We start from the raw sequence: 26247 nt of genomic DNA on the forward strand, positions 1-26247 counted from the left end.
GAAGGTTGAGGTGTCAGCACTCTATAAACCCCACTGAAATCCTTGGCACGCATGCGGGCAATACTATAAGCACTGACTTGCCTCATTACCCTTGCCTTGAGTATGACAGCGTACAAGGGGCTAATGAGAGGCAGAAAGTGTAGACAATCACAGAAAGATATTTGAAAGTCAATGAGACAATATTCTGTCTGACAGCCATCTATCTCTGTAGCCATGTATACAGTGTATGTTTCTTGAACATGTAGCTATTGGGGATTGGGGGGAGTGATAGCCAGCTGGTTAGTGTTACAGCATGTACCGTGTAGGGTCTGGTGACTGACAGCGAGTCTGTCTCGGGTTCGATTCCCAAGCCCGGCAGACCCTTGCTGCATGTCAGTCCCCAGGCTCTCTCCGTTTCCTGTCTGTCTTCACTGTCGACCGTCAATGAAGGCAGAATATATATTTAAAAGCATGTATTTTTAATCACAGTAGCATTGTGATATGATATAACTCCAAAGTTATGAGTGTACTGAATAAATATGCTTCTCAAATCGATCCGTGTTCACAAAGAAGTATTCTGGTTCAACAGTAAAAGATGATAAATCCCCCCTTCCCCCGGTTTGTTCATTAGTTTTGAAAGGTTTTGACAAGCCCCTTGGCATTGCTCGCCCTATTTATTTATTTTCCATTTTTGTAATTTCCTTCATGATTTGATTACTGTGTTTTCAATTACTTTCTTCCTCCGTTCCATTACTGTTCAGCGGCACTAAATAAGATGAACAAAACACTATTGCATGGATAATTTTGGCCATAATCATAATAATAAAAGTGTTGAGTATAATGAGGATGATGACGATGATACTTCAGTGATAATCATGTCAGGGATAATAACATAGCAACTATCGTTGCTGGCATGTAGAAACCTCATAAGACCTCAACGAAGACCAAAAACGGTTACTTTTCAGGATTCAAATGACAAAGTAGCAAAAAAGACAATGTTTGCTACTGTACTTTTGAGTGACACTGAGGTATGATGTTCCATTTATGGGGAAACAGAAAACCCATAAAAATGTTTAAAATATGGAGATACACGGTTTCTGCCTGACAGGCTAGCAAGGCTATAATAAAAAACGGAAATTACACGATGATGTCACATGTGTTGCAGCCTATCAGGGAGCTTCGTTCCAGACCTGATCGTCAGTCTGACTCACCAGATGTGGCTGCACCTCCAGTCTGACGAGAGTGTGGGCTCCATAGGGTTCAAAATCAACTATAAAGGTAAGCACAGTGAAAAGGAAGGGAGTTCTGACATACACAATTCTTTTTGGTGTTTTAAGCATTATGTTATACTTTAGATATTGAAAAATAGCAGATCTACAAGCTCATAGCGCTGCACCGAGTGCCGCGCTACGAGCTTGTAGGTCTGCCATTTTTTTTAAATCGTGAAAATGTAGTGCAAATCTTTGAATATATATTCTTTACAACTAACAACGAATGGAATAGAGGAATAGAGTATTTCTACGTTGCGGTATTGCATACCACTGCTACACTTCCATCACTGGCACAGACACAGAATATAAAATGAAGCAGGATGTTTTGTTTCTCGTCATGTCTGAAGCAAGGGGACCGTGCAGCATATGTACAGGCTACCCTCGGTGCCCAGCAGCTTAGTGAGATCTAGTTTAGCCAGGGGCTGCTGTCTGTATAATTACGCTATATGTTGCATGTAGCCCACACAGCCTCGGGTTTAGCTACCGGGGGTCTGTCTGCACGTCCCGGGCCTCTGTCAACCACAGATAAGTGCATAAATAACAACTTTGAGAGTTCAAAACATAAACATCTGCTCGCTTGTCCTCGGGCACAGATGCAAACGTGCGTCTTTTTTTTTTTAAATATCAGTCGTTGCTTATGAGTAAACTTCCTCATTGAGATCAACATATTTCTACATTGTGGTACTGCAACTTTTAACTTAAGTAAAGAATCGGATTAAATCCATCCATGAATGTAACTAAAGAGTGCCAGGGACCCAAGGGGGGTCCTTGGGGGGGAGCGGTGGTTGGGGGTTCCAGGAGGACCCCGGCAGAATGATTGGTAACTCTGAGAGTGTACAGGTGGAACGAAATGGACACCTAGGCTGGTCCATTTTGTTCCACTCTCAGAGTTATGGGGTCAGTGGTCTAATGCACAGTGAACTGAGAGTCCTTGAAATGGAAAAGTTTGAGAATCAGCTGGTGTTTACAGACAGGCTGCCTTTTACCGCAGACAGGCAGTTTGGGGGTGTTGGCATCTCCCAAGTTTATTTACAGCTTAATAGCTTATGTCAACACCATCATAATAATAATAATTTTGACAAGCAAATTATAGTGCACCATTATATGCCCATGCAGAACTACGAGACAAATGCCTTTTTGTTCCTAGATTACATGGTGTTATGTTTTGACGACAAGTCATACAATAGGAGTTCTCTCAAGGAGCAAATACTTTTGTTACCCTGCATGACATTTGTGCCAAACATGTAAGAATTTGAATAAAAGGCTTAAGTAGGTTGTCGTCTAGGGCCCGCCGGATGGGTTTAGGGATGAAAGTGCTTTTAAATTAGTTCCGCAATAATATCCCAGCGGCCAGCAAACGTCATTCAGCATTCAGGACAAGAGACCTGTGTGTCCAACTCTTCTACTGAAAAGGTGTGGTGCACTCTGTGTGGTGGAGCAGTGGTTCCCAAAGTGGGGTCCGGGGACCCCCAGGGGTCCTTGAGGGAGTTCCAGGGGGTCCCCAGCTAAATGATAGTTTGGAACCAAATGGACCTTTATGGGTCTTTAACTCTGAGAGTGTACAAATGGAACCAACTGGATTTGGTTACAAATGGAACCAAATGGATTTGGTTCCATTTGTACACTCTCAGAGTTAAATTATCACTGCTACAGCCATAAAAATATTCTCTTATCGGGGTCCCTGGCATATCTTTTCAAATCTGCCGGCTAATTAGTGTCAATTTGGGGGTCCTTGACAGTTTGGGAACCACTGTGTTAGAGCATGTGTGCCTGCCTGTGTGTGTGTGTGTGTGTGTGTGTGTGTGTGTGTGTGTGTGTGTGTGTGTGTGTGTGTGTGTGTGTGTGTGTGTGTGTGTGTGTGTGTGTGTGCGCGCCTGGCTGCCTGCGTGTGTGCCTGGCTGCCTGCATGTGTGCCTGGCTGCCTGCATGTGTGCCAGTGTGTGTGTGTGCCTGGCTGCCTGCGTGTGTGCCAGTGTGTGTGTGTGTGTGTGTGTGTGTGCCTGGCTGCCTGCGTATGTGCCAGTGTGTGTGTGGGTGTGTGTGTGTGTGTGCCTGGCTGCCTGCGTGTGTGTGTGTGTGCCTGGCTGCCTGCATGTGTGCCAGTGTGTGTGTGCCTGGCTGCCTGCGTATGTGCCAGTGTGTGTGTGTGTGTGTGTGTGCCTGGCTGCCTGCGTGTGCCTGTGTGTGCCTGGCTGCCTGCGTGTGCCAGTGTGTGTGTGTGTGAGAGAGGCAGAGAGGGATGATTTGTGTGTCTGCGTGTCTGTCTCTTTGTGTTCTCAAGGCTATAAGGCATAAGACGTTGGCCATGAAATATAAACATTATCAGTAACTCTAGCCTTGCTGCAAAGTCACTGAACCACTGTAGTCTCTCTCTCTCTCTCTCTCTCTCTCTGTGTGTGTGTGTGTGTGCGTGTGTGCGTGTGTGTGTGTGTGTGCGTGTGTGCGTGTGTGTGTGTGTGTGCACGCGTGTATTAGACAGGTCTTTCATCAGTAAGCCAACAGAGCCCTATACTAACAAGTCACTCACCTTTTCTCTCCTAACCATTTCTCTTTCTCTCTCTCTTTCTCTCTCTCTCTCTCTCTCTCTCTCTCTCTTTCTTTCTCTCTCTCTCTCTCTCTCTCTCTCCCCCCCCCCTCCTGTACTCTGTTCTTATCACTGCAGTGCCAACCTTCAATTAAACCCATGGTCATCACCCTTGCTACACTTTGAACTCATCCACCCTGAAGACATGCATATCTAATGACACACACACACACACACACACACACACACACACACAAATGGCAGTCTAGACTCCGGTGTAGTGATCATCAGGTTGCAGGCTTTAGACTAAAGGGAGCAGTGTAGCTTTATTGATGTTTTCCGGCTAAAAGCTTCAGTGAGTTATTTTTCTGTCTTATGAATAGTTATATCAACTCACCCTTTGCGTCCCCCACCAAGATACAGTATTAATGATGCACCCCATATGCTCCTATAATACGATGACTGGTAAATGGTAAAATAATGGTGCATTTATATAGTGCCTTTATCCAAGGCGCTTTACAGAGATTGTGCATTACATTCACCCATCACACACTTATTCTCACACCGATGGCAGAGGAAACCGTGCAAGGCACCAACCTGCACATCGGGAGAAATGAGGGGTTCAGTGTCTTGCTCAAGGACACTTCGACACTAACTCTGGGGGAGCCCGGGTTCCAACTGGCAACCTTGCGGTTCCCATCCGGCCATACTATCCCTGAGCCACCGCCGACTGCGATTATAATTTATGGGGTTATTTAAACTAGATTTTTTATCATAATATACATACAGAGCTGCACATCAACTGCTGCACATTGCCAGGTAATTACCTGTGCAATTAACGTAATTATGGCTTTAGGCCTTGGCCTTTTATCTGCATGTCTGTGCCATAATGGATGTGCATTGTATGGGTCAGCTCTGCGTAGCTTGGATCATAAAACACAGCACACAGATGGTATATAAACGGCATTTTCAGTTTAGTGTCTATGGAACACATAAAATAGCTGCATGTCTGTCGTATATGTGATATTAAGACAAAATGCCATGCCTCATAAACAAATGAAAATCAAACAAAATACACTATGCACAGCACATATGTCAGAATCACGCTCACTTAATTTGACATGTGCAACAGAAATCTTCTCTTCTCTTCTCTTCTCTTCTCTTCTCTTCTCTTCTCTTCTCTTCTCTTCTCTTCTCTTCTCTTCTCTTCTCTTCTCTTCTCTTCTCTTCTCTTCTCTTCTCTTCTCTTCTCTTCTCTTCTCTTCTCTCCTCTCCTCTCCTCTCCTCTCCTCTCCTCTCCTCTCCTCTCCTCTCCTCTCCTCTCCTCTCCTCTCCTCTCCTCTCCTCTCCTCTCCTCTCCTCTCCTCTCCTCTCCTCTCCTCTCCTCTCCTCTCCTCTCCTCTCCTCTCCTCTTCTGGTGTTAAAAACTCAGTATTTCATCACAGAGCCATAATGTCATGTCTTACATTTAAGATTTTATTTTAGGTTTTTCATCTGTTTTTTTATGGTTTTTAATATGCGCTGTATTTTATTGGAAGGGAGAGGGGGGGGGGGGTGTCAAGGTGGATTTTTACTGCTCAGTTGACCCCCGTTGGCTGAGTGTGCAGCGAGAAATGGAGTGGGCAGAACTAGAGAGAGGGGCAGAGAGTCGTGCGGAGCGAGGCGGGGGGGTAGCGGCGGGGGGTGCGAGCGGCGTAATGTGCAGGTATATCTTTGAAGGAGATCACGTTTAGGGCCTATTTAATCATAGAGCACTAAACGGCATTCTCCACCATTCATAGGAAGTGAATCGCCATGAAATATGAACTTATTAAATATTCATGTACGACATAACCACAAATGTGGTTTTCATTTTGCTCTCAATAGCCTTGCTATATTGAGACATTGAGCTAAAAATCAACCCGCATTCCGCGAGAGGCTGAACGCGCACGTGAGATTGCACGCGACGTGCACCTGCACGCACGTGCCTGTGTGCTTCAGAAGGGCACCTGTGCAAAGGCAGCACTTAGTTAATCATGGAACCGTAAACAGGCATTCCATTTTTCTCTACATAAAATATTGACTGATGACAAATTGGGATCTGTCACAACCCAGCCATTGATACTGAAAAACTACGCTGTGGTTCACTCAGTCGGGATTCATTGTACGGAGCGGAAGGGCACATTTTTCTCTCGTTGGTTTAATATTGTCGGCGTCGGGTGAAAACCCTGTATGTCCAAAACCTTTATTTTTCAGTAGAAAGAAAATGGATACATTGTAGGTTAATACCTACAACTTATCCATTTGAACACAAGGTCTTGTTAATACTTTTCCCTGGTTAAGTAGTAAACTCACATGGACAGTTTCACCACTTTCACCCTAGATAGTAAAAAATATAAAAATTGCATATCTAATAGCTCACAATGGGTCGCGTTGCGATGCATCGTGACCCTGTAGATCGGCTATTCTTGTTACTTTTGTGTGACACTGTACTACGAAGAAGTATAGTAGAGCTGGCCTTCAAAAACAAAATCGAAAAACTTAAAAAAGGTTGAAATGTGGATATGCGAGGTTTCCTCCCCGACGATATGATGTATTTCATTACAACGAGATCATGCCGCCGTCCCACGGTGACATCATTCAGGAAGCCTACAGAGGCCGCCGCCGTGGCAGTTTAGGGAAGCAGCCCGAATCCCATTTGGAGCAGACAGCTCATCAGCTGCCTAACTATGGAGTTCAAAGAGGGCTGCGGAAAAAACACCTGGAGGACTCTTTATGGGGTTTTTTTCTGCCCGTGCTTTTTCCCAAGCTCTTCTGTCGGAGAAGAAGAGGAAATGATTTACACAGAGTGATGCTGTAACTTAGTGTCACTTTCTGTCGCCGACCGTGCATGTCCAAAACGGTAACTTATCAGGAAATAGAGGAGGAAAAGTAAACTGTGTTCCTCCTAAATAGTATTTATTATTTGGTTGTCTTAAGTTCCTCTCTCGAAGAGAGTCATATGGGTGCCGCCACCTGGTGGCACAAAAGCACAGAAACTCTGCATGTACTCACAAACAATTCCATTGGATCGTGAAAGTGTCGCTCACGGTGACATCCCCAACCCCACCCACTCGGTATAAAACCGGGGGTTGGTCCCGTGAGCGTCATTCCTCTACCTTTCTGCCGCAGATGCCACATCGCTCTGACAAATAATTCACCACCAGCTGTTGAAACTGTTTTCCCTAGAACGGACGAGTTTCTCATACTGGAATTTCGCAGCCCCTGCGAGGTGTTTTTCACTCAACGTTGCAGAAAAGTGTGCAGTCACGCGGCTTGTCGTTTAGTCCTTCTCTTCTACTAGCTTTGCGCCTTAGCACTCAGCTAGCTTACTGATTCGCTTGGTCTACAGTTTGCTGCCACGTTCAGGGTTGCTGCTCGCCCTGCTAGCTTAGCCTCCCTAGTGCTACTAGCTTTCAGCTTCCCTCATTAGCGAGCCCGCTGCTTAAAGTGTAGCCGTCAGGCACGTTTTCCCCTTCGTCTACGCTAGCTACGTCCCGCCGTTAGCCCTCAGCCTACCGGCGAGGTGCTAACCAGCTACTAGCTAGACCCACGGCCCATAGCTACACGCTTCGTCTACGCTACCTGTGTAGCTATACGCTAGCTACGTCCAGCCGTTAGCCCTGGGCCTACCGGCGAGGTGCTAACCAGCTATTAGCTAGACCCACGGCCCGCAGCTACACGCTACGTCCCGCTTTTAGCCTTAAGCCTTCCGGCGTCGCGCTAACTAGCCACAGCCTCGCTAACTTCCAAGCTATCTTCAGCCGTTAGGCGTTGATTTAGCGTCACCATCGTATCTTACAACGCTAGCTTGACGTCCAGCCGAACGGCGCCGTCAACTAGCATTATCCGAGCGTAAGTTGCGTAAGTTACGTAAGTTACGTAGGTTACGGCCCGCAGCTACAGGCTACGTCCCGCTTTTAGTCTTCAGCCTTCCGGCGTCGCGCTAACTAGCTACAGCCTCGCTAACTTCCGAGCTATCTTCAGCCGTTAGGCGTTGATTTGGCTTCACCATCGTATCCTACAACGCTAGCTTGACGTCCAGCCGAACGGCGCCGTCAACTAGCATTCTCCGAGCGTAAGTAGGTTACGTGAGTTGCGACTTACGTGAGTTGCGACTTACGTAAGTTACGTAAGTCCTGTTTCGTAACCCTAGTTCTGAGAGTTTATTTTTTATTTTTTATTAAATCAACTCTATCGCACACCATGGCCACCGGCGGTGACGACAGTGACTTCGACCCCTCCCCCATGGAACCAAAGAGTTGCTTCAGACGTGGCTGTCTCTACCTCCTCTCCTTGACAGACACACATGCACTGTGCATGTTTTGTCTTGGTCTTCCACACATCAGAGATGCCTTTGAGAACACACCACAGTTTCACAACATGGTTTTCTCTGTTTAGACAGCTGATCTTCAGTGGAGCACCACGAGTCCTACTCTTCTACTCCACCACCACTTTACTTCTTTTACCCTGTTTTGTGAGTTACAGACAGTTTTCCTCACAACATTTTTGTTATATTATATATTATTATTATATAATGATATTATATTATAACTTAAAAGAGAAGTGCTTCTACAAGCTCTTGGACTGCTGGTTCCTCCTTCAAGCTACACCAACACCCAAGATGACCTGCAGGGGTGACAACAGCCCTCCCGGGTTCCCCGAGGAGGAACGCCACCGGGGGTCTAGAGCATGGGTCTAAAGCATGCTCGCCAGGCTCGCCCTGCTGTCCCGACCAGCCCCAAACCTCGAGGTCTAGGCCCAACGCCTCGTCCTCTCTCTCCAGACCCCTCAACCTTGACGCGTCTCAGAGACACCATGGCGAGTCCTTCCTCGGCTCCTCCCCTGCCAGGAAGGCGGTTCGGACCGCCAACAACAAGCTCCACACGCTCTTCACCACACTGGTAAACAGGCCTGTGGAGCCAGACCCAAGACATCAGCCAGGCCTCGCCGGCTGGCTCTGGGTGCTGCTCTCCCTCCAGCGGGATCTCGTCGGCCCACCAACGAGGCTCCCCCGATCCGGGTGGTTGCGACAACGGGATGTCGGATGCAGTCCTAGGCCTCCACCGACAACTACCGCTACTACTACTTCACGCAGCGGCCAAAGGCACGAGTCTCACTCGACGTGGTTCCCCAGCGACCCTCGACTACCGACTGATTCCCTCAACATTACAGGTATGTACATTGTGAAGCTAGGTTTGTTTAGCTGTTTAGCTAACCTTTTCGAGGTCGGGAGTAGCAACCTCGTTGGATGGCCGATGCCACCCTAGCATGCTTAGCATTCTAGATAGGCTGCTTTCAAGGTGGACGATGGACAACGAGCTCCTCCAAGAGCTCCCTCCGTGGATGTGAGGGACAAAACTTTCAAGTTCAAGATGCTGACGGCCAAGTCTCTGGCACGTTCCATACGCCCAGGCGATTGGTTCACGTCCATAGATCTAAGAGACTCCTTTTTCACATCCCTATCTACCCACCCCACAGGAAGTTCCTGAGGTTCGGGTTTCAGGGGAGAGTGTACGAGTATACAGTTCTCCCCTTTGGGATGTCCCTTAGTCTCAGGGTCTTTGTTCGATGTACGGAAACTGCTCTCGCCCCATTACGGCAACAGGGTCTCCGGGTTGCAAGCTACATCGACGACTGGCTTCTGAGCGCGGCCTTGGAGCAGGAAGCGGCACAGAACACAGCCAGGGTATTGTCCCACGTGACCTCTCTAGGTTTCAACGTGAACCATACCAACAGCATGTTGACGCCGACGCAGTCCACGGACTTCATAGGCATCACGTTGGACTCAGTCGCATACACTGCGAAACTGAGCGCCGACCGGGTGGACGACCTACTGAAGTGTGCCGCACAGTTCAGGACGGGCCACACACTTCAACTCGGGGTGTGCCTGCGCATGGCAGGCCTCATGGCCTCAGCCATATCTCTGGCACGCTGGGCAGGCTGTACATGAGACCTTTCCGGTTGAAGTCTCTACAGCTGCCTCCCAAGTTCACACGACGCCGGGTGAGAGTCTCCCTGGGCTGTGTATTGGCCTTGAAATGGTGGTCTGACAGACGCAACCTGACGGAAGGGGTACCGCTGGGGTTGCCCCTGTCCAGAAGGGTGGTCACCACGGACGCCAGTTTTTCGGGCTGGGAGCCACTCACAAGGGCAGGACGGCCAGAGGGGTGTGGAACGGTTCCCTAGAGGGATCCGCTCACATCAACTGTCTAGAACTTCTGGCGTTTTGTTTTTTTTCCTCGCCTTGAAGGAGTTCGAGCCGTTTCCTCGGGGGACATCACGTGTTGGTCCGTACGTACAACACCACGACGATGGCCTACATCAACAGACAAGGGGGGATCAAATCCCTGCGTCTGTGCTCACTAGCTCACAGACTGCTGGTCTGGTGTGACGGCCGGTTCATCTCCCTCACGGCCTGTCACGTCCCAGGACGCCAGAACTCAGCTGCGGACCTCCTATCGAGAGGCCCACTCCGCTACAGCGAATGGTCCTTCCATCCATGGGTTGGGCCAAATGTGGCATAGCTTTGGAGTTCCGGTGGCGGACCTCTTTGCCACGGGGAAGAACACGAAGTTCCCTCTGTTCTTCTCCCTCACAGGCAGGCCGCCTCTGGGTCTGGATGCCTTAGCGCATCAGTGGCCTCAGGGCCTACTCTACGCCTTCCCACCGCTGGAACTGATCCCACAAGTTCTAGCCAGGGTGAGAGTTTTGGGGCTACTACTGGTGGCTCCGGCCTGGGGGTCCTGGAGACAGGACATCGCTTCCCTCTATCGCAACCCTTGGCGACTCCCTCTGAGGGTCGACCTGCTAACGCAGGCCAACGGCGAGATATTCCACCCGCGCCCCCAGGACTTGGACCTTTGGGTTTGGCCTGTGAGGGGGCACCGCTCGCGGTAGCGGATCTGCCACAGAATGTCATAGACTATTCTGAGTGCTAGAACAGTCTCCACCAGACGCCGGTACAACACGGCTTGGCAGCTGTTTGAACGTTGGTGCTCGACCAGGCCTGGTGGGGTCCTTCCTTTCCAGGCCTCGGTGGGGCCCATCCGGACCTACCTGCAGGTCTAGGCTTGTCCTCGGTTAAGGTCAACCCGGCGGCGATATCCGCCTCCCACTTAGGTGTGAACAACGGACCGGTGAGTGAGAACCGCTGATCCGTCAGTTCATGAAGGGTGTCCTACACCTTAGACCGGTTGCCAGATCCCTGGTCCCAGCCTGGGATCTGACGGTGGTATTGTATGCGCTTACGAAGGAGCCATTCGAACCACTGGAGACAGTGGATTTGAAGTTTCTCTCGCTGAAGACCACGCTGCTGGTCGCACTGATGACTGCGAAGCGTGCTAGTGACATCCACGCACTCTCAGTCAATGAGAGCTGCATGAGGTTTAGTGGTAACAACACTAAGGTCACGGTTAGGCCGAACTTGTCTTTCAAGCCAAAGGCCTTTCCTGCTGGTCGTGACCCGGTGGAGCTCTTGGCGTTCCACCCACCGCCTTTTGCCTCAGAGGAGGACAGGTGGCTACACTGTCTCTGTCCAGTCAGGGCGATCAGACTGTACAGGGACAGGACAGCTCCCTTCAGACAGGGAGATCAACTCTTTGTCTCTTGGGCCTCCCACGCCAGGTGGCAGGGGAAGCCTATAACAAAGGTGAGGCTTTCACAGTGGGTTGTGGAAGCTATACAACTGGCTTACACCAGTAGTGTGGTGGAGCTCCCTGAAGGGTTAAAAGCTCACTCCACGAGGGGCATGGCGGCATCCTGGGCCTTGTTACGGGGCGTCCCCATCCAGGATGTGTGCGCAGCGGCAAGTTGGTCGTCTCCCTTGACCTTTGCCACGTATTACAATCTTGACGTGGCACCCAGGGACTTAGCCCAGGCGGTCCTGGGTGCAGCAGCGCAGTGATTGACAGTACATAGTGCCCCCATGTTCGCATAAGTGTTCCCTAGAGTGGCTCTATGAGATGGTTAGCCATCGAGCCTGTTTCACGAGCACATGAGGCAGCTTGCTGTCGGCTCCTTAGTAGGGATTGATAGCAGTCGGACAGGTTGGTCTGTCCCGCTATCGGCTTTGTTCTACCTGGTCAGGGACCTAGGTAGCCTTTAATTGTCCTCCTTACGGGAGTATACACGTGCCACGCCTGAGGGTGACGTGCGTGTGTCTCTTGATAGGTGGACCGTGGATCGGTCCTATCAGCCGGTGTGATCATACGGGAGTGTTATGATCCCCATATGACTCTCTTCGAGAGAGGAACTTAAGACAACTTCGGGTTACTTCAGTAACCTCAGTTGTATAAGTGACTCGAAGAAGAGAGTCATCAAGACGCCCTTCTGCTTTGTCAGCGGCAGAAAGGTAGATTGATAGGAATGACGCTCACGGGACCAACCCCCGGTTTTATACTGAGTGGGTGGGGTTGGGGATGTCACCGTGAGCGACACTTTCACGATCCAATGGAATTGTTCGTGAGTACATGCAGAGTTTCTGTGCTTTTGCGCCACCAGGTGGCGGCACCCATATGACTCTCTTCTTCGAGTCACTTATACAACTGAGGTTACTGAAGTAACCCGAAGTTTTGTTCATTACATTGAATTGGTTCAGTATTCATAAAACCCACAGACAGAGTAGTTTGCACGCACGCACGCTCCCTCGCTAGCTCGCTAAGCCAATAATGTGATGTACTTTTAGACATTAGCGTCTTTCCGCCGGTCATCAAATCATTGCCTTATTGGAATGTGACAAAAACAGAATCGCCATGAATTCGTTGGCGTGTGTAATTGATTTGGGGTGAACTACTCCTTTAACCACTTTCGCGAAATTGCAGATCTACAAGCTCAAATGTAGAGCTATTTTAGCTACTTTTGTCTGACAAAAGTATAGGGCATTAGTTTACAAAAAGAGAAGAAAAAAACCCCCAGAAAAAGTATAAATGTATTGTGTACATACAAGGTTTCTGCCTGACAGCAATGTTGTGTTTTCCTGTGCTTTCCCGCTCTTCGGCAGAGATAAAGAGAAACCGATTCTCAGAGTGATGTTGTAACTCATGAATTAAAGATGATGATGATGATGATGATGATGATGATACGAGATGTGGAAGAAGTATACAGTATAAACAAGACAGGGATGCAGAAACACTTTTGTTTGCCGAGATGCAGAAAAAACGTGGAGGAGTTTGTGTGGATGCACGTAAATTCTGACAGGTGTTGTCAATAAGGACAACAAGATCTCAAATACTTGCGTAGTGCGAGGCTGCACCAGAATGACATGCTACACGGTAGATATAGCTCTATTATAAGCACTATTCACATTACAGGGTCAAGGGTGTGTTTTTCCTGGCTTCCTGTTATAGCCTCGGTACCACAGCTTTTATTTTTGTTAGCATTCGGCTCAAAAAGAACCTACTTAGGACTGTAAACACAATTGACATACTCACTGTTCTATCTATTATTAACCCATTTAGACCTAAGTTCGATTCTACAAATGTCTTCTAAATCATGACAGTTTTCAGAAACATGTCGGTGGTGCTCAACCTTTTTCATGTCAAGGACCGCCAGAATTATCTGTATTTGGCCACAGACCCCCATCTAAAAAATGTTGTTCCAGGGACCCCCCAGAACCAAAGATTTGAGTTAAAAACGTTTATTCTATTTACTATTTAAACTGAAAGATGGATACAACGTATGTAACCTAGATACCATACCCTGATGGAAAATGCTGTTTATTTAATTTATTTATTTTTATTATTTATTTATTTTTCTTCTTACTATGTTCATTAGTACTTTCAAAACTAGTTTACTAATTACTGTCTTGTACTGTCTGTCTTTGTTTTATTTGTCTTGTTCTGTCCTTGATTGGGGGGGGAGGGGGGGATATTTACATGTCGGATACAACAAAATGTACACATGTTTTTTCATTTATTCATCAATAAAAAAATAAATAAAGTGTTTAAAAAAAAAAAAAACGTTTATTCTGAAAGAATATATATTCAAAGATTTGCGCCACATTTTCACAATGTTTCAAAAAAATAGCAGACCTACAAGTTCATAGTGTGGCACTCGGTGCCACGGTAAAGTATAACATAATGCTTGAAACACCAAAAGGGGTTCCCACCCAGATTAGGTTAAATAAACACTGAGGATATTACAGCGTGGATCCACTCCTTCACCAGAGATCATTTTTAGGGCCACCGCCATAGCCCCACCAGAAGTCACCATTATAATAGTTCATAAAAAAAAATCAATCACAAACATCATCATGATAATACTGCAACATCAAAGGTCAGATAACTCCATATAGGCTCAGACTGCATAAAGATGGAGATGATAGAGGAAAAACTAATTCACCCACTTCTGTACACCTGTAAACTAGAGATGTCCCGATACTGTATCGGTATCGGAAAAGTATCTGTATCGGCCCTTTTTGGTCATATCGGGTCATATCGGTATCGGCAAATATTATGCCAGTAACCATAACCACCGCGCACCGCGGCGCATGAACAACACCACCACCACCACCACCGTGGACCCACGTATGAACTAGATAGTTTATAAGAAATGGCACGGCAGCCATCCTTGCAGGCAGTGACAGTAACGGAATGAGAATCCTGTAACCTGTTATTTTGGGGGGGGGGGGGCATTGATGATGAATGTTACTATGAAACTTAAACAATTCATTAAACTAGTACTCACCTAATGACGCAGCCACGGAGGATCTACCATGTATAACGTAATTCCAAAGTGTTTAGCCTACATTGTTTAAGTCAAAGACGCATGCGGTTTTTACTTTGGCTTAAAGCATGTTGTTATTATTATTCCGCATAGAGTATATTCCACCACCACCACCGGCACTGTCATAGCAGCTGGCTACAACCGAAACAACTTCCTCTTCAAAATAAAAGCTACTTGTAACAATACTTTTATTTCTTAAGTGAACTTACAGGATGTAGTAGATGCAGGATGTATAGTAGGCTATACTATGCGCTGCGCATTGGGGCTTGGGAAGATAAATCACACAGATATGAAGGCAGGAGAAATAGACTCCGGGCAGTCGGGGCTTTATTATTTTTAAATCTTGCACACAAAATGAACAGGGACACATTATAGTAACGGGACTACTGTTTTGGAAAAGTAACTAAGTAACTAACTACTAAATTGCAAAACTAACTAGTTAGTTTTAATAGTTTATTCCGTTACCAATAAAAGTAGTCCCTTACATAACACCGTTATTAATAGCGCCGTTACACCCGAAACTTGGGAAAGGGGTTGACACTATGGCAGGTAAGTAAAATATTGGGGCATGTGGCATTTTCTTTCGAGTTGCCCAAACTGCAAGTGCACATTTAAGTGAGGAGCCTGCTCTTAAAGCTGCTATAAGCAATATATATACCGTATGTCAACATTTGAATGACCTTTTATTTGGTATTCAGCCAGCCAGCAATGAGTAAAACGCTCCAAAAAAAGGTAGTCTCTGTGGCACATCTAGATCTAGGTGCCACAATCTTCATTCAAAGATGTTCCTAGAAGCTTTGTCATTGATCGGAGAAAAAAAGTAGGAAGTAGACAGGAAAATTGACAAATGACAAAGCTTCTAGGAAAATCTTTGAATGCAGATGCTAGATGTGTCACAGAGACTACAGTGTGTATTGTTTTACCCATTGCTGGCTGTCTTAAATAATAAAAATAATAAAAGGTCATTAAAATTGGGATCGAATCGGAAACAACAAATGTGTATTGGGACATCCCTACTAAACCTGTGACGAATACATTCTGATTGTGTACATCTACATTCCGCCAGCGTACCGTTGACTGTACTAATTCATCTGTTGCAAATGGAAAAACAGCTAACGCTGCTCTTTTTGGTCCCATTATCCTCAGAAACCCTACAATCTTTTTCTCTTTGATCACAGAATATTTAGGCCATTCACTTACTGTGTGTGTTGTGTGTTGTGCGTGTGTGCGTGCGTGCGTGTGTGTGTGTGTGTGTGTGTGTGTGTGTGTGTGTGTGTGTTGTTGTATACTACAGGAATGTATACAGACAGTTTGCCTGTACCCTCTCTAAGGCAATTTGTTCTCCATTTTCCCACTACGCTCGTGCGTGTTGTGTGTGTGTGTGTGTGTGTGTGTGTGTGTGTGTGTGTGTGTGTTACTCAGGCTGTGATTGGTTGAGGCTGTAGGTCTCATAAAGACGATGTCATGATGGAAATTAATGCAATACATCACCAACTCTATCTCACACACACACACACACACACACACACACACACACACAGTTAAACACATGTGCACATTCATTTAATCTTAGGCATTCACATACACGCATTCACAAGCTCTCTCTCTCTCTCTCTCTCTCTCACACACACACACACACACACACACACACCTTAGCCTTCCTGCAAATAATACGGGGAGGGGAGGGGTGAGGGGAGGGGAGGGGAGAGGAGAGGAGAGGAGAGGAGGGGAGGGGAGGGGAGGGGAGGGGAGGGGAGAGGAGAGGAGAGGAGAGGAGAGGAGAGGAGAGGAGAGGAGAGGAGAGGAGAGGAGAGGAGAGGAGAGGAGAGGAGAGGAGAGGAGAGGAGAGGAGAGGAGAGGAGAGGAGAGGAGAGGAGAGGAGAGGAGAGGAGAGGAGAGGAGAGGAGAGGAGAGGAGAGGAGAGGAGAGGAGGTATACTAGTGGACAGGGTACATAAAACCCTGCAAGGAACACGCCAAAGAAGCATCTTTTACAAGAGAGCAATCTACTGTGGCGTAGAGGGACGTACTCACACCCGATTGGCTGTAGAGTCGCCATTCATTTTGTGTGACTTATGCAGCAGACACCTGGGATATTACAGTTTGATCACTGTTCTAAATTAAGAAGCACATCAAGCCTCGCCTTGCCCTCCGTCTCGGACCACAGCGTGGCAATAAAAGCGATGCACAATATTGCTCTCCATACATTCTGGGTGTCAAAGTTAAATAGAACTAACGCACTAACACACGTGGCTGCTGTAACTACCAGGGGTACTGCTGTAACCACCAGTCCTCTCCTTTCATGGAAAGGAGAGGACGATAGCCTATAATATTAATAATAATAATAATAATAATAATAATAATAATAATAATAATAAATAATAATAATAAATATATATTCAAATTCCATTCAAAATATTATTATATGATGGCTTTTAACTCAGCGTACCCATTTTGGAAATGTCATTTTTGTCAAACATTGCATTTTGCGATGGGAGGGCCACAAGCAGAGGCTTTTAGCCTGACTGTCTGACTGAAGCTGGACTCCGCCCAGTGAGTGCTCACTCAGCATGGCGGTGTTACAGTGAGTGCTCACTCAGCATGGCGGTGTTACAGTGAAATTGGTGACCTGCCGAAATATGTGGCCATCTTGTGGACTTCACATGGAGGTCTTTAAATACGTGGCCTAACTTCCGCTATAGGTAGAACTTTGCTAATAATAAACAAACCACAATGATTTATACGCTTACGATTTCAGCTTATGGTCTGGAGTCAGCCTAAAAGGCCATATGGCTATTTGGGGATCATTGGCAGAGTGAGAAGTTAAACGGACACTCCACCCTTTTTACAAAACAAGATTTGTTAATGACGTTTAGAAGAACACTTTCCTGGGGGTCTTTATGTGCATGTAATGTAGTTTTAGAGATTTTAGAAGTGAGCCCAGTGTCTCTGATGTCATCGACACTGGGCTACAATTCCCATAATTCTTTGGTGCACTGCTCCTCCGTGTGGATAGGGGGAGGACTGTCTAGGAAGTAAGTGAGCCAGTGTCCATGGCATCAGAGACACTGGGCTCACTGCTAAAATAAAAAATATCTAAAACCACATTACACACACAAAAGACCCCCAGGAAAGTGTTCTCTTCTAAACGTCATTAGCATATATATTTTTGCAAAAAGGGTGAAGTTTCCCCTTTAAGTTTGTTTTTGCCAGCACTCAATAATCAATATACACAGTACACTTAAAATAACATTGCTGTTATTAGCCGGTAGCTATATAGCTCATTTGCTGCACTGACAAACACATTGTCCGGCCATATTTTGCTGATGGCCAACTACTGTCAACATTAGTTATGGAAGTAGCATAATGTTTGCTTGCTGGCTCAGCCGTTTTTTGGAAGTAGAAGACCTGTCCATTGCCAGACAGACCAGTACAAGACAATCTTTTTTTTTTTTTTTTTTTTTTTTTTTTTTTTAAACATATGTTTATTGATTTTCTTACATTTTCGTACAAAGAAGTATTTTCAGAACAATTTACATATATTTTCCCCCCCCACATCCCCATGGCAGCACAAATACAAACAAAAACTTATAGTACAAGACAATCTGGGCAATTATGGTGGTTTAATGAAATAAGGTTTCAGCGGTATAACAACCTCATGCTGATATAGGGATGGGCAATGGGCACGCCCGATATTATTCACACCCCCAGAGTAGTACTAGACATATTACACCATCAAAAAGTTTTCATTAAACATTTTCATGCCTGAATATATTAATACAATTTAATTAGATGTTATAATCTTTGGCAAGCAGCAAGGCACTCATCCTTTACTTCCAGCTAGGAATAAAGACAGTTATCTTCCCCTCACAGGATTTAACAGCAGTCGTGACCCATGTTCCTGCTGCTATTAAAGCAGGGATCTCTGAGGTTCCCCTTGAGCAGTTCTTGAACTCTCGAATCAAGATCCAAGAGATACGGGTCACGGGCTAATGTCCTGCGGGGCGTCACCCCATGTGTCCGATGTCTCTATCTGTGTGATGCGGTTACCTCTTGCAGAGATCGACAAGGAGAGCTGTGGCGACCCGGGGACCCCCCTCTACGGCGTCAGGGAGGGAGACAGCTTCTCCAACGGCGGGATCCTGAGGTTCGAGTGCCAATTTGGCTTCGAGCTAATCGGAGAGAGGACCATTTCCTGTCAGGACAATAACCAATGGTCTGCCAACATTCCAATTTGCATATGTAAGTAATCACAGAATGACTCTGTGTGTCGCTAATTAACCGCAAATTAATGCACTATAATCAGCAAATAGATCAAGTGAGATAAAGTACGTAAACGGAATGGCTCTCATGTCTGCACTAGGGCATTCATCAAAAAATCGATTTATCGATTTATCGATAAATTATCACGAGTCGACTCGCAGCAGCGCGAGTCGAAAGTTGAGCTTTTTTTTTTTAGTGCACTCGCCTAATTTGCATTGCATTCAGAACGCGCCCTTAATTAAAAACCAAATGCAGCTGTGTATGTGGCTCTCAGCGCGCGGTGTCCCACTATTGAGACTGGCTGAAGTCTGTTTGAACTGCGCTGTGTCAGAGAAGTAACAGATAGAAGCACGCAAACGTTACCCCCAAACGATATCCCCCTAACCTCCGTGCTGGAAATATAACGTCTGGGTTCCCGAGGCTACATTCATGCTGACGCAATGACTGTCTGTTTCTGGCTAAGCTTTACGCACGCCGCAGGGCACATGAACCTCTCCGTCTACGGTCAGTGCTGGTTGTTGTTTATTTGCATGGCTCAGAAAATGAGTGACAAACTAAAATGAGAACGTTATCGAGTTGTTGGAGGAGGAGGAGGTGAATAATAATGTTATATTTCTTAATGTGTTCTCGGGCCGCTGCTGCGCTGTGTGCCATGCCAATACCACTACTTTACCTGGATCATCTTTTCATTTTGACATGACTCACATGAAATAATAATCCTGTAGCGGAACCGCGTGTAGCGTTTGGTTTCATTAACGCGATCGTCACAAAATAGCCTACAGCTGCTGCTACCAAAGATTGGACATTTTTAAACGACGCAAAACTTAGAATTCCCCTCTTGCGTACCAGTGCCACGTGTCCCGCGGACCGGCACCGGTGTTTGGGAACCTCTGATATAGATGATACATGCACTGTGACTGTGTCATATTGGAGAGGCCACTGAATGCACACTTGCGCAGTGCTTTGTTTGACATGCTCCGTATTAGAGCGCGCGGCACCTCCACCCGCCCCTGTTAAATCCCCCCCCCCCCCCCCCCCCCGCCGCCAGAAACGATAAATCGATACGACTTCAACTTTACTGTCTGACAAGTCGACTGGGAAAAATCTCAAGTCGTTAATGCCCTAGTCTGCACACGGTAATGTATTAGTTTGTAACTTAAATGAACACTCTGCATTCTATAGAGCATCCTCTTCTGTCAGCCAACAACAGCCATAATAATAATTGATGAGATGAGACCAATGCTTGGCACCTGATTATCATGTATTACCAGTGGCACACGTACTGTACACACAGAGACGTCACACACAGATTACACACACATGCTGAAAACAGCTCATTCCTGCTCTATCATTTAGCACTTAGCCACTTAGAATAATTCCCTAGCAAAGAGCCATCCAACCCGAGGAAAAAATTATATTTCAAATTGCTGACTTACCGTACAATGAAACACTCGGGTGATTCATGTTAGACTGTGTTAATGAGCAGGTTTCATATATCCTCTTCAACACAGTTGAAAAGACTGCTAATGGCATGTGCCTCTGGCTGGAAGACAAAAGATAAAAGGAACAATTTGCACGTAATGTCAGAGAGCTGTATATTCCTTTTCCTTACCTGACCTGATTCCATTCAGGTCGGGTAACATTTTTGAGTTTTTTATAGACGGCAATGTGTTTTCTCTGTAAACGTTGACAACTAAATTTTTAATTCAAAATATTCCTCAGAGATTTGAACCAAGCCTACAGTACAGTATATTATACTTTTTTCCTTCTTCTTCTTTTTTCCCCTTTACACCAAAATAGCTCACAGCACACTGCTACAGTACATGACACATTGTGAGCTTATATATAGATCTTCTATTTTGGCAGAATGTTATGACACGCATTCAGAGTAGGGATGCCAGGACCCAAGTGGATTCCAGCGTGAAATCAGAGAGGATTATTTAAACGTCGTGGGTGATTTCTGTGGGGAATATGCGAAGGAGCTAAATTGTACCTAATAATAATAATGGATAGTGTCTGCACCGCTTTGATGATGACATTCTACCCTGTCACCATGGATACCATACAGGGAGTTTATTAAGGCCTACAGGGGTTGCTCACTCACTGCTGTGATGTGTGATGATGTCCGACCATGGAGATGAATATTTAACACAAAATACTATCTCTGTTGCTCACTCGCATCCCTCTTCACATCTTCTCTCTCTCTCTCTCTCTCTCTCTCTCTCTCTCTCTCTCTCTCTGGTGTCTTTACTACTTTCTTCCACCCCCCACCTTTACTACTCTATCTATCTCTCTCTCTCTCTCTCTCTCTCTCTCTCCCTCCCTGCACAGTCCCCTGCCTGTCCAACTTCACGGCCCCCGTCGGTACCGTGCTCTCGCCGGACTACCCCGAGGGCTACGGGAACAACATGAACTGCGTGTGGCTCGTCCAGTCGGAGCCCGGCTCCAGGATCCACCTGGCGTTCAACGACTTTGACCTGGAGGCGCCGTACGACTCCCTGACGGTGAAGGACGGTGAGACGAACGACGCGCCCATCATCGGCCGCTTCTCCGGAGCGGAGAGTCCCTCGCACCTGACGTCCAACACCCACACGCTGAGGCTGGAGTTCCAGGCCGATCACTCCATGTCGGGGAGAGGATTCAACATCACCTACAGTAGTATGTTGTCTGTCTGTGTACTTACTTAACTTTCATCCCAGTCATTCTAGATCTGCTGTGCAACTATTTTATTTTATTTGTTCTGTTTGTCGGGATATTTCATTGCATTCACCTGGTGTCCCAGCTGTAAACAGGCCCCTCATTACGGCTAGAATGAGAACTAGCAGCACTGTGACTGCTGCAGTCTATATACAGGTTTAGATGTCAGAGCCACTGTGAGATGCAATCTATCGGCAGATCACAAAGCGTGTGACACAAGATGACAGGAAAGTCACGGGGGACATTTTTACAATGCAGAGAGATGTGGGCTCATAACATCACATCTTTATGATCCAAGCTCATTTGTGCTTTCTGCACCAGCATCTTTCTTTAGTACGTCCACATGGGTAGGTGTGGGACGACCTCTCGATCGATGCCCGTGTGTTGGTTCCCACAGTACAAGCTTTTTGGCCGGGAGTTCTTGATGTTGGTGGCAGTGTCCAGCTAGTCTCATCCTTCTTACTGCTATCTTCTTCTCTGATACACTTGGTAATGCCCCCCCTGTACAGACGCTGGTTGGTGATGTGCTCATTCTGGTTGATGTACCACACGTAACATTCTGGTGTAGCACCCGTCGCGGGATTTCTGTAGGGCTTGTGTTAGTGTCCAGCATTCACAGCCATAGAAGAGAACAGACTCCACGGTTGCAAAGAAACTGATCTTGATGTGTCGGGGGGGTTGTTCCATTGCTAAAAAAACCTGACACTCCTTCCTATCTATCTATAAATGCACCATGTCTGTGTGTGTACGTGTCTGTAATCCACGTAACTCGGGAATCGTTCCAGGCTCTGGACAGGGGCTAAATTGGCCAATTGGTGCACCTGACCTGATCACCCCTAGATCTTCATATATGGAGCTGGCCTGTTCTGACACAACAATAATGTTCTGACTCCATATTTGGGAATGCCTGACAAAGAACTCCATGTCTGGGCATATCATTTCCGACTTGCATCGTTCCAAGTAGGCCAGACGGGCAGTGCTCTAGTATATTACAAAATAATTGTTAATCGGTGGACCAGCGGGCCGGCGGACCACGCCCATACCTGCCAACATGACAAGCTATACAGTCCTCACACCGAAGTTCAGTGTTAGGGTAATAACCAGTTAACCACGCGGTTATTAGACCCAGTCCTGTTAATATCTATCTTCATTCATCTCCACTGCACATGCAGCTGATTTGCCATGCCATGTTTTATAGTGGAAAATAAAAATCATAGGTTAATCACGATGCGGACATGGATCATTACAGATCGATTCACAAATGTAAACTTTGGTTAATTCATTTATTTAGTATGTTGCGACAGAATTCTTAATATTTTAAAGAAAGCTGCTTAAAGTGGTTCGTTAGCAGAAGTATTATTCTAATAAAAGGAATCGATATGAATCGGTTTATAATCGAGTCATAGCCCTAATGTTGTACCAGAGCCCTGTTAGTCAGCATTACCTGTTTCCACCTCTCACGACGAGGACGTAGGGTTGGATTTTGAGAGACAATCTTTTGTTGTTGTTTTTTGGCGCCTCGTGGGTCACCAAGTAAGAGCACAAAAAGAAAGATTCCAATCCTTCCTTAATTCTTACCACAGCTGACACCAGTTAGAATCTGCATTACTGGTACAGTATATGGTGTATGCACTCTTACTCTGTGAGACACCACTCTCGCCTCTTTTTTTAAATCTTTTTATTTTAATTAAAATTTTTGCCAATATATTACCAAAAAATAAAAAAAGAATAGCATTGCGACTGCTGTGCTGTGTCGTGAGATTGTGATGCTATGCTGTGTCGTGACTCGTGAGTCAGTAAGTTGGCATTTTGCACCATTTGGAAGAAAATGCACATACACAATGCCAGGAGGTGTTTGGGCTTGTTAATATTTGTACAATATATTTGTTCATGTAGCCAGGAGAGAAATCCTAAGATTATGGAATAATTTACTGCCCTCCTCTCAGACGCAGGACAAGATGGAGGGTGGATTCTTTCTGGATGTTGTAGTCAGAAAGGGTGCGTCCATCTTCCAGTTGTTTGCCCGCAAATATCAGCCTCTGTTGGTCAGGTGGAATGCCTTCCTTGTCTTGGATCTTGGCTTTAACATTCTCAATGTTGTCGCTTGGCTCCACTTCTAGTGTGATGGTTTTGCCAGTGAGGGTCTTGACAAAGATTTGCATCCCTCCCCTCAGACGTAGCACAAGATGGAGGGTGGATTCTTTCTGGATGTTGTAGTCAGAAAGAGTGCGTCCATCTTCCAGTTGCTTGCCTGCAAATATCAGCCTCTGTTGGTCAGGTGGAATGCCTTCCTTGTCTTGGATCTTGGCTTTAACATTCTCAATGTTGTCGCTTGGCTCCACTTCTAGTGTGATGGTTTTGCCAGTGAGGGTCTTGACAAAGATTTGCATCCCTCCCCTCAGACGTAGGACAAGATGGAGGGTGGATTCTTTCTGGATGTTGTAGTCAGAAAGAGTGCGTCCATCTTCTAGTTGCTTGCCTGCAAATATCAGCCTCTGTTGGTCAGGTGGAATGCCTTCCTTGTCTTGGATCTTGGCTTTAACATTCTCAATGTTGTCGCTTGGCTCCACTTCTAGTGTGATGGTTTTGCCAGTGAGGGTCTTGACAAAGATTTGCATCCCTCCCCTCAGACGTAGGACAAGATGGAGGGTGGATTCTTTCTGGATGTTGTAGTCAGAAAGAGTGCGTCCATCTTCCAGTTGCTTGCCTGCAAATATCAGCCTCTGTTGGTCAGGTGGAATGCCTTCCTTGTCTTGGATCTTGGCTTTAACATTCTCAATGTTGTCGCTTGGCTCCACTTCTAGTGTGATGGTTTTGCCAGTGAGGGTCTTGACAAAGATTTGCATCCCTCCCCTCAGACGTAGCACAAGATGGAGGGTGGATTCTTTCTGGATGTTGTAGTCAGAAAGAGTGCGTCCATCTTCCAGTTGCTTGCCTGCAAATATCAGCCTCTGTTGGTCAGGTGGAATGCCTTCCTTGTCTTGGATCTTGGCTTTAACATTCTCAATGTTGTCGCTTGGCTCCACTTCTAGTGTGATGGTTTTGCCAGTGAGGGTCTTGACAAAGATTTGCATCCCTCCCCTCAGACGTAGGACAAGATGGAGGGTGGATTCTTTCTGGATGTTGTAGTCAGAAAGAGTGCGTCCATCTTCTAGTTGCTTGCCTGCAAATATCAGCCTCTGTTGGTCAGGTGGAATGCCTTCCTTGTCTTGGATCTTGGCTTTAACATTCTCAATGTTGTCGCTTGGCTCCACTTCTAGTGTGATGGTTTTGCCAGTGAGGGTCTTGACAAAGATTTGCATCCCTCCCCTCAGACGTAGGACAAGATGGAGGGTGGATTCTTTCTGGATGTTGTAGTCAGAAAGAGTGCGTCCATCTTCCAGTTGCTTGCCTGCAAATATCAGCCTCTGTTGGTCAGGTGGAATGCCTTCCTTGTCTTGGATCTTGGCTTTAACATTCTCAATGTTGTCGCTTGGCTCCACCTCTAGGGTGATGGTTTTGCCAGTGAGGGTCTTCACAAAAATCTGCATGTTTGCGGAATTTGAGTTGCAATCTGTATACTGTTACTTCGTTTCTTAGTATTCTGTTCTCTGCAAACAACACTCTGTAAAACTGCACTGAATGTTTGAACATACCCTCTCTTATATTGACAGTGATGTCACAGTTCTGTCGTAGTTCTGACCTTGCACTTGTACGCAAGCCCCAATTTGGAGTGCACCAACACATTACAATACAGTACAGACCCTTCAACATGTGATATTGTAGGTAAAACATATTCATGCATTTAAAGGGCAGCTGACACGCCCCGAAATTAATATGGGTGGTACAGCACATCACGTGGTCTGACTGAAAACTGTTTGAAACAGTTTGAAACAGGGCTACGGCGCGCCGCGCTAGCAACAAGTGGCTGCTAGCTCAGGCTAGTGTTTTTGACGGTACATTTAGGTCATATTTGCTATAAATGTAATTGAAAAAATATATTTTTTCGCTCGAAAATCTTCGTTACAATGACATTGAGTTGATGTGTAAGTTTTAGGGTAAACTGTTGCATAATCGCAATTTTGCGTGACGAGTTCCATGCTCTCCGTCTCCCCCCGCTAGACAGGCAGTGGTAACCTGTGAAGCTCCGTGCTGCGGAGCCCTGTTCAGCACTTAGCCATGTTTGAGGCCATGTCAGCGGGGGAAGACGGAGAGCATGGAACTCGTCACGCGAAATTGCGATTATGCAACAGTTTACCCTAAAACTTACACGTCAACTCAATGTCATTGTAACGAGGATTTTCGAGCGACTTTTATTATGAATTACATTCATAGCAATTATGACTCTAAATGTGACACCAAAATAGTAGCATAAGTTGCTATGCTACTACGGCCACCAAGCCCGGCGAGCCTGCATAGAAGTCGATGGGGAAAGCTTGTCACACTCTGACGTCAGAATCATGATAGCATTGTTTGATAGCCGTTCTTATCTCCCGAGGGGCGTGTCAGCGGGCCTTTAAGGTTGCATTAATAGATACTTTACTCCTGTGGTTTGACTTATCTGAATTGGGGCGGCAGTGGCTCAGTGGTAGCAGTGGCTCAGGGGTAGCGTGTCAGAAGGTTCCCAGTTGGATCCAAAGCTCCCCATGCAGAGTTAGTGTCGAAGTGTCCTTAAGCAAGACGCTGAACCCCTAATTGCTCCCCATGCACAGGTTGGTGCGTTGCATAGTTTCCTCCGCAATCGGTGAATGAGTGTGTGCGTCACGCGCGCCTAAATTTGGCAACGGTACCT

The 26247-nt window shown here is 46.3% G+C and overlaps 1 protein-coding gene across 1 annotated transcript in view; it reads left to right on the forward strand.

Annotated features, from left to right (window-relative positions):
* csmd3b (CUB and Sushi multiple domains 3b) overlaps positions 1–26247 on the forward strand; it is a gene marked incomplete at its 3' end in the record, with an annotated part of 548364 nt that overhangs the window by 376502 nt on the left and 145615 nt on the right. Inside the window, exons 13-15 of the mRNA XM_083771581.1 lie at positions 1145–1257; positions 18576–18758; positions 21111–21437. Coding sequence (XP_083627707.1) covers positions 1145–1257; positions 18576–18758; positions 21111–21437 — 623 coding nt within the window. The remainder of the gene's footprint in view (positions 1–1144; positions 1258–18575; positions 18759–21110; positions 21438–26247) is intronic.

The sequence above is a fragment of the Protomyctophum parallelum genome (assembly GCF_964188405.1).
Source record: "Protomyctophum parallelum genome assembly, chromosome: 1".
In the NCBI taxonomy this organism is placed as follows: Eukaryota; Metazoa; Chordata; class Actinopteri; order Myctophiformes; family Myctophidae; genus Protomyctophum; species Protomyctophum parallelum.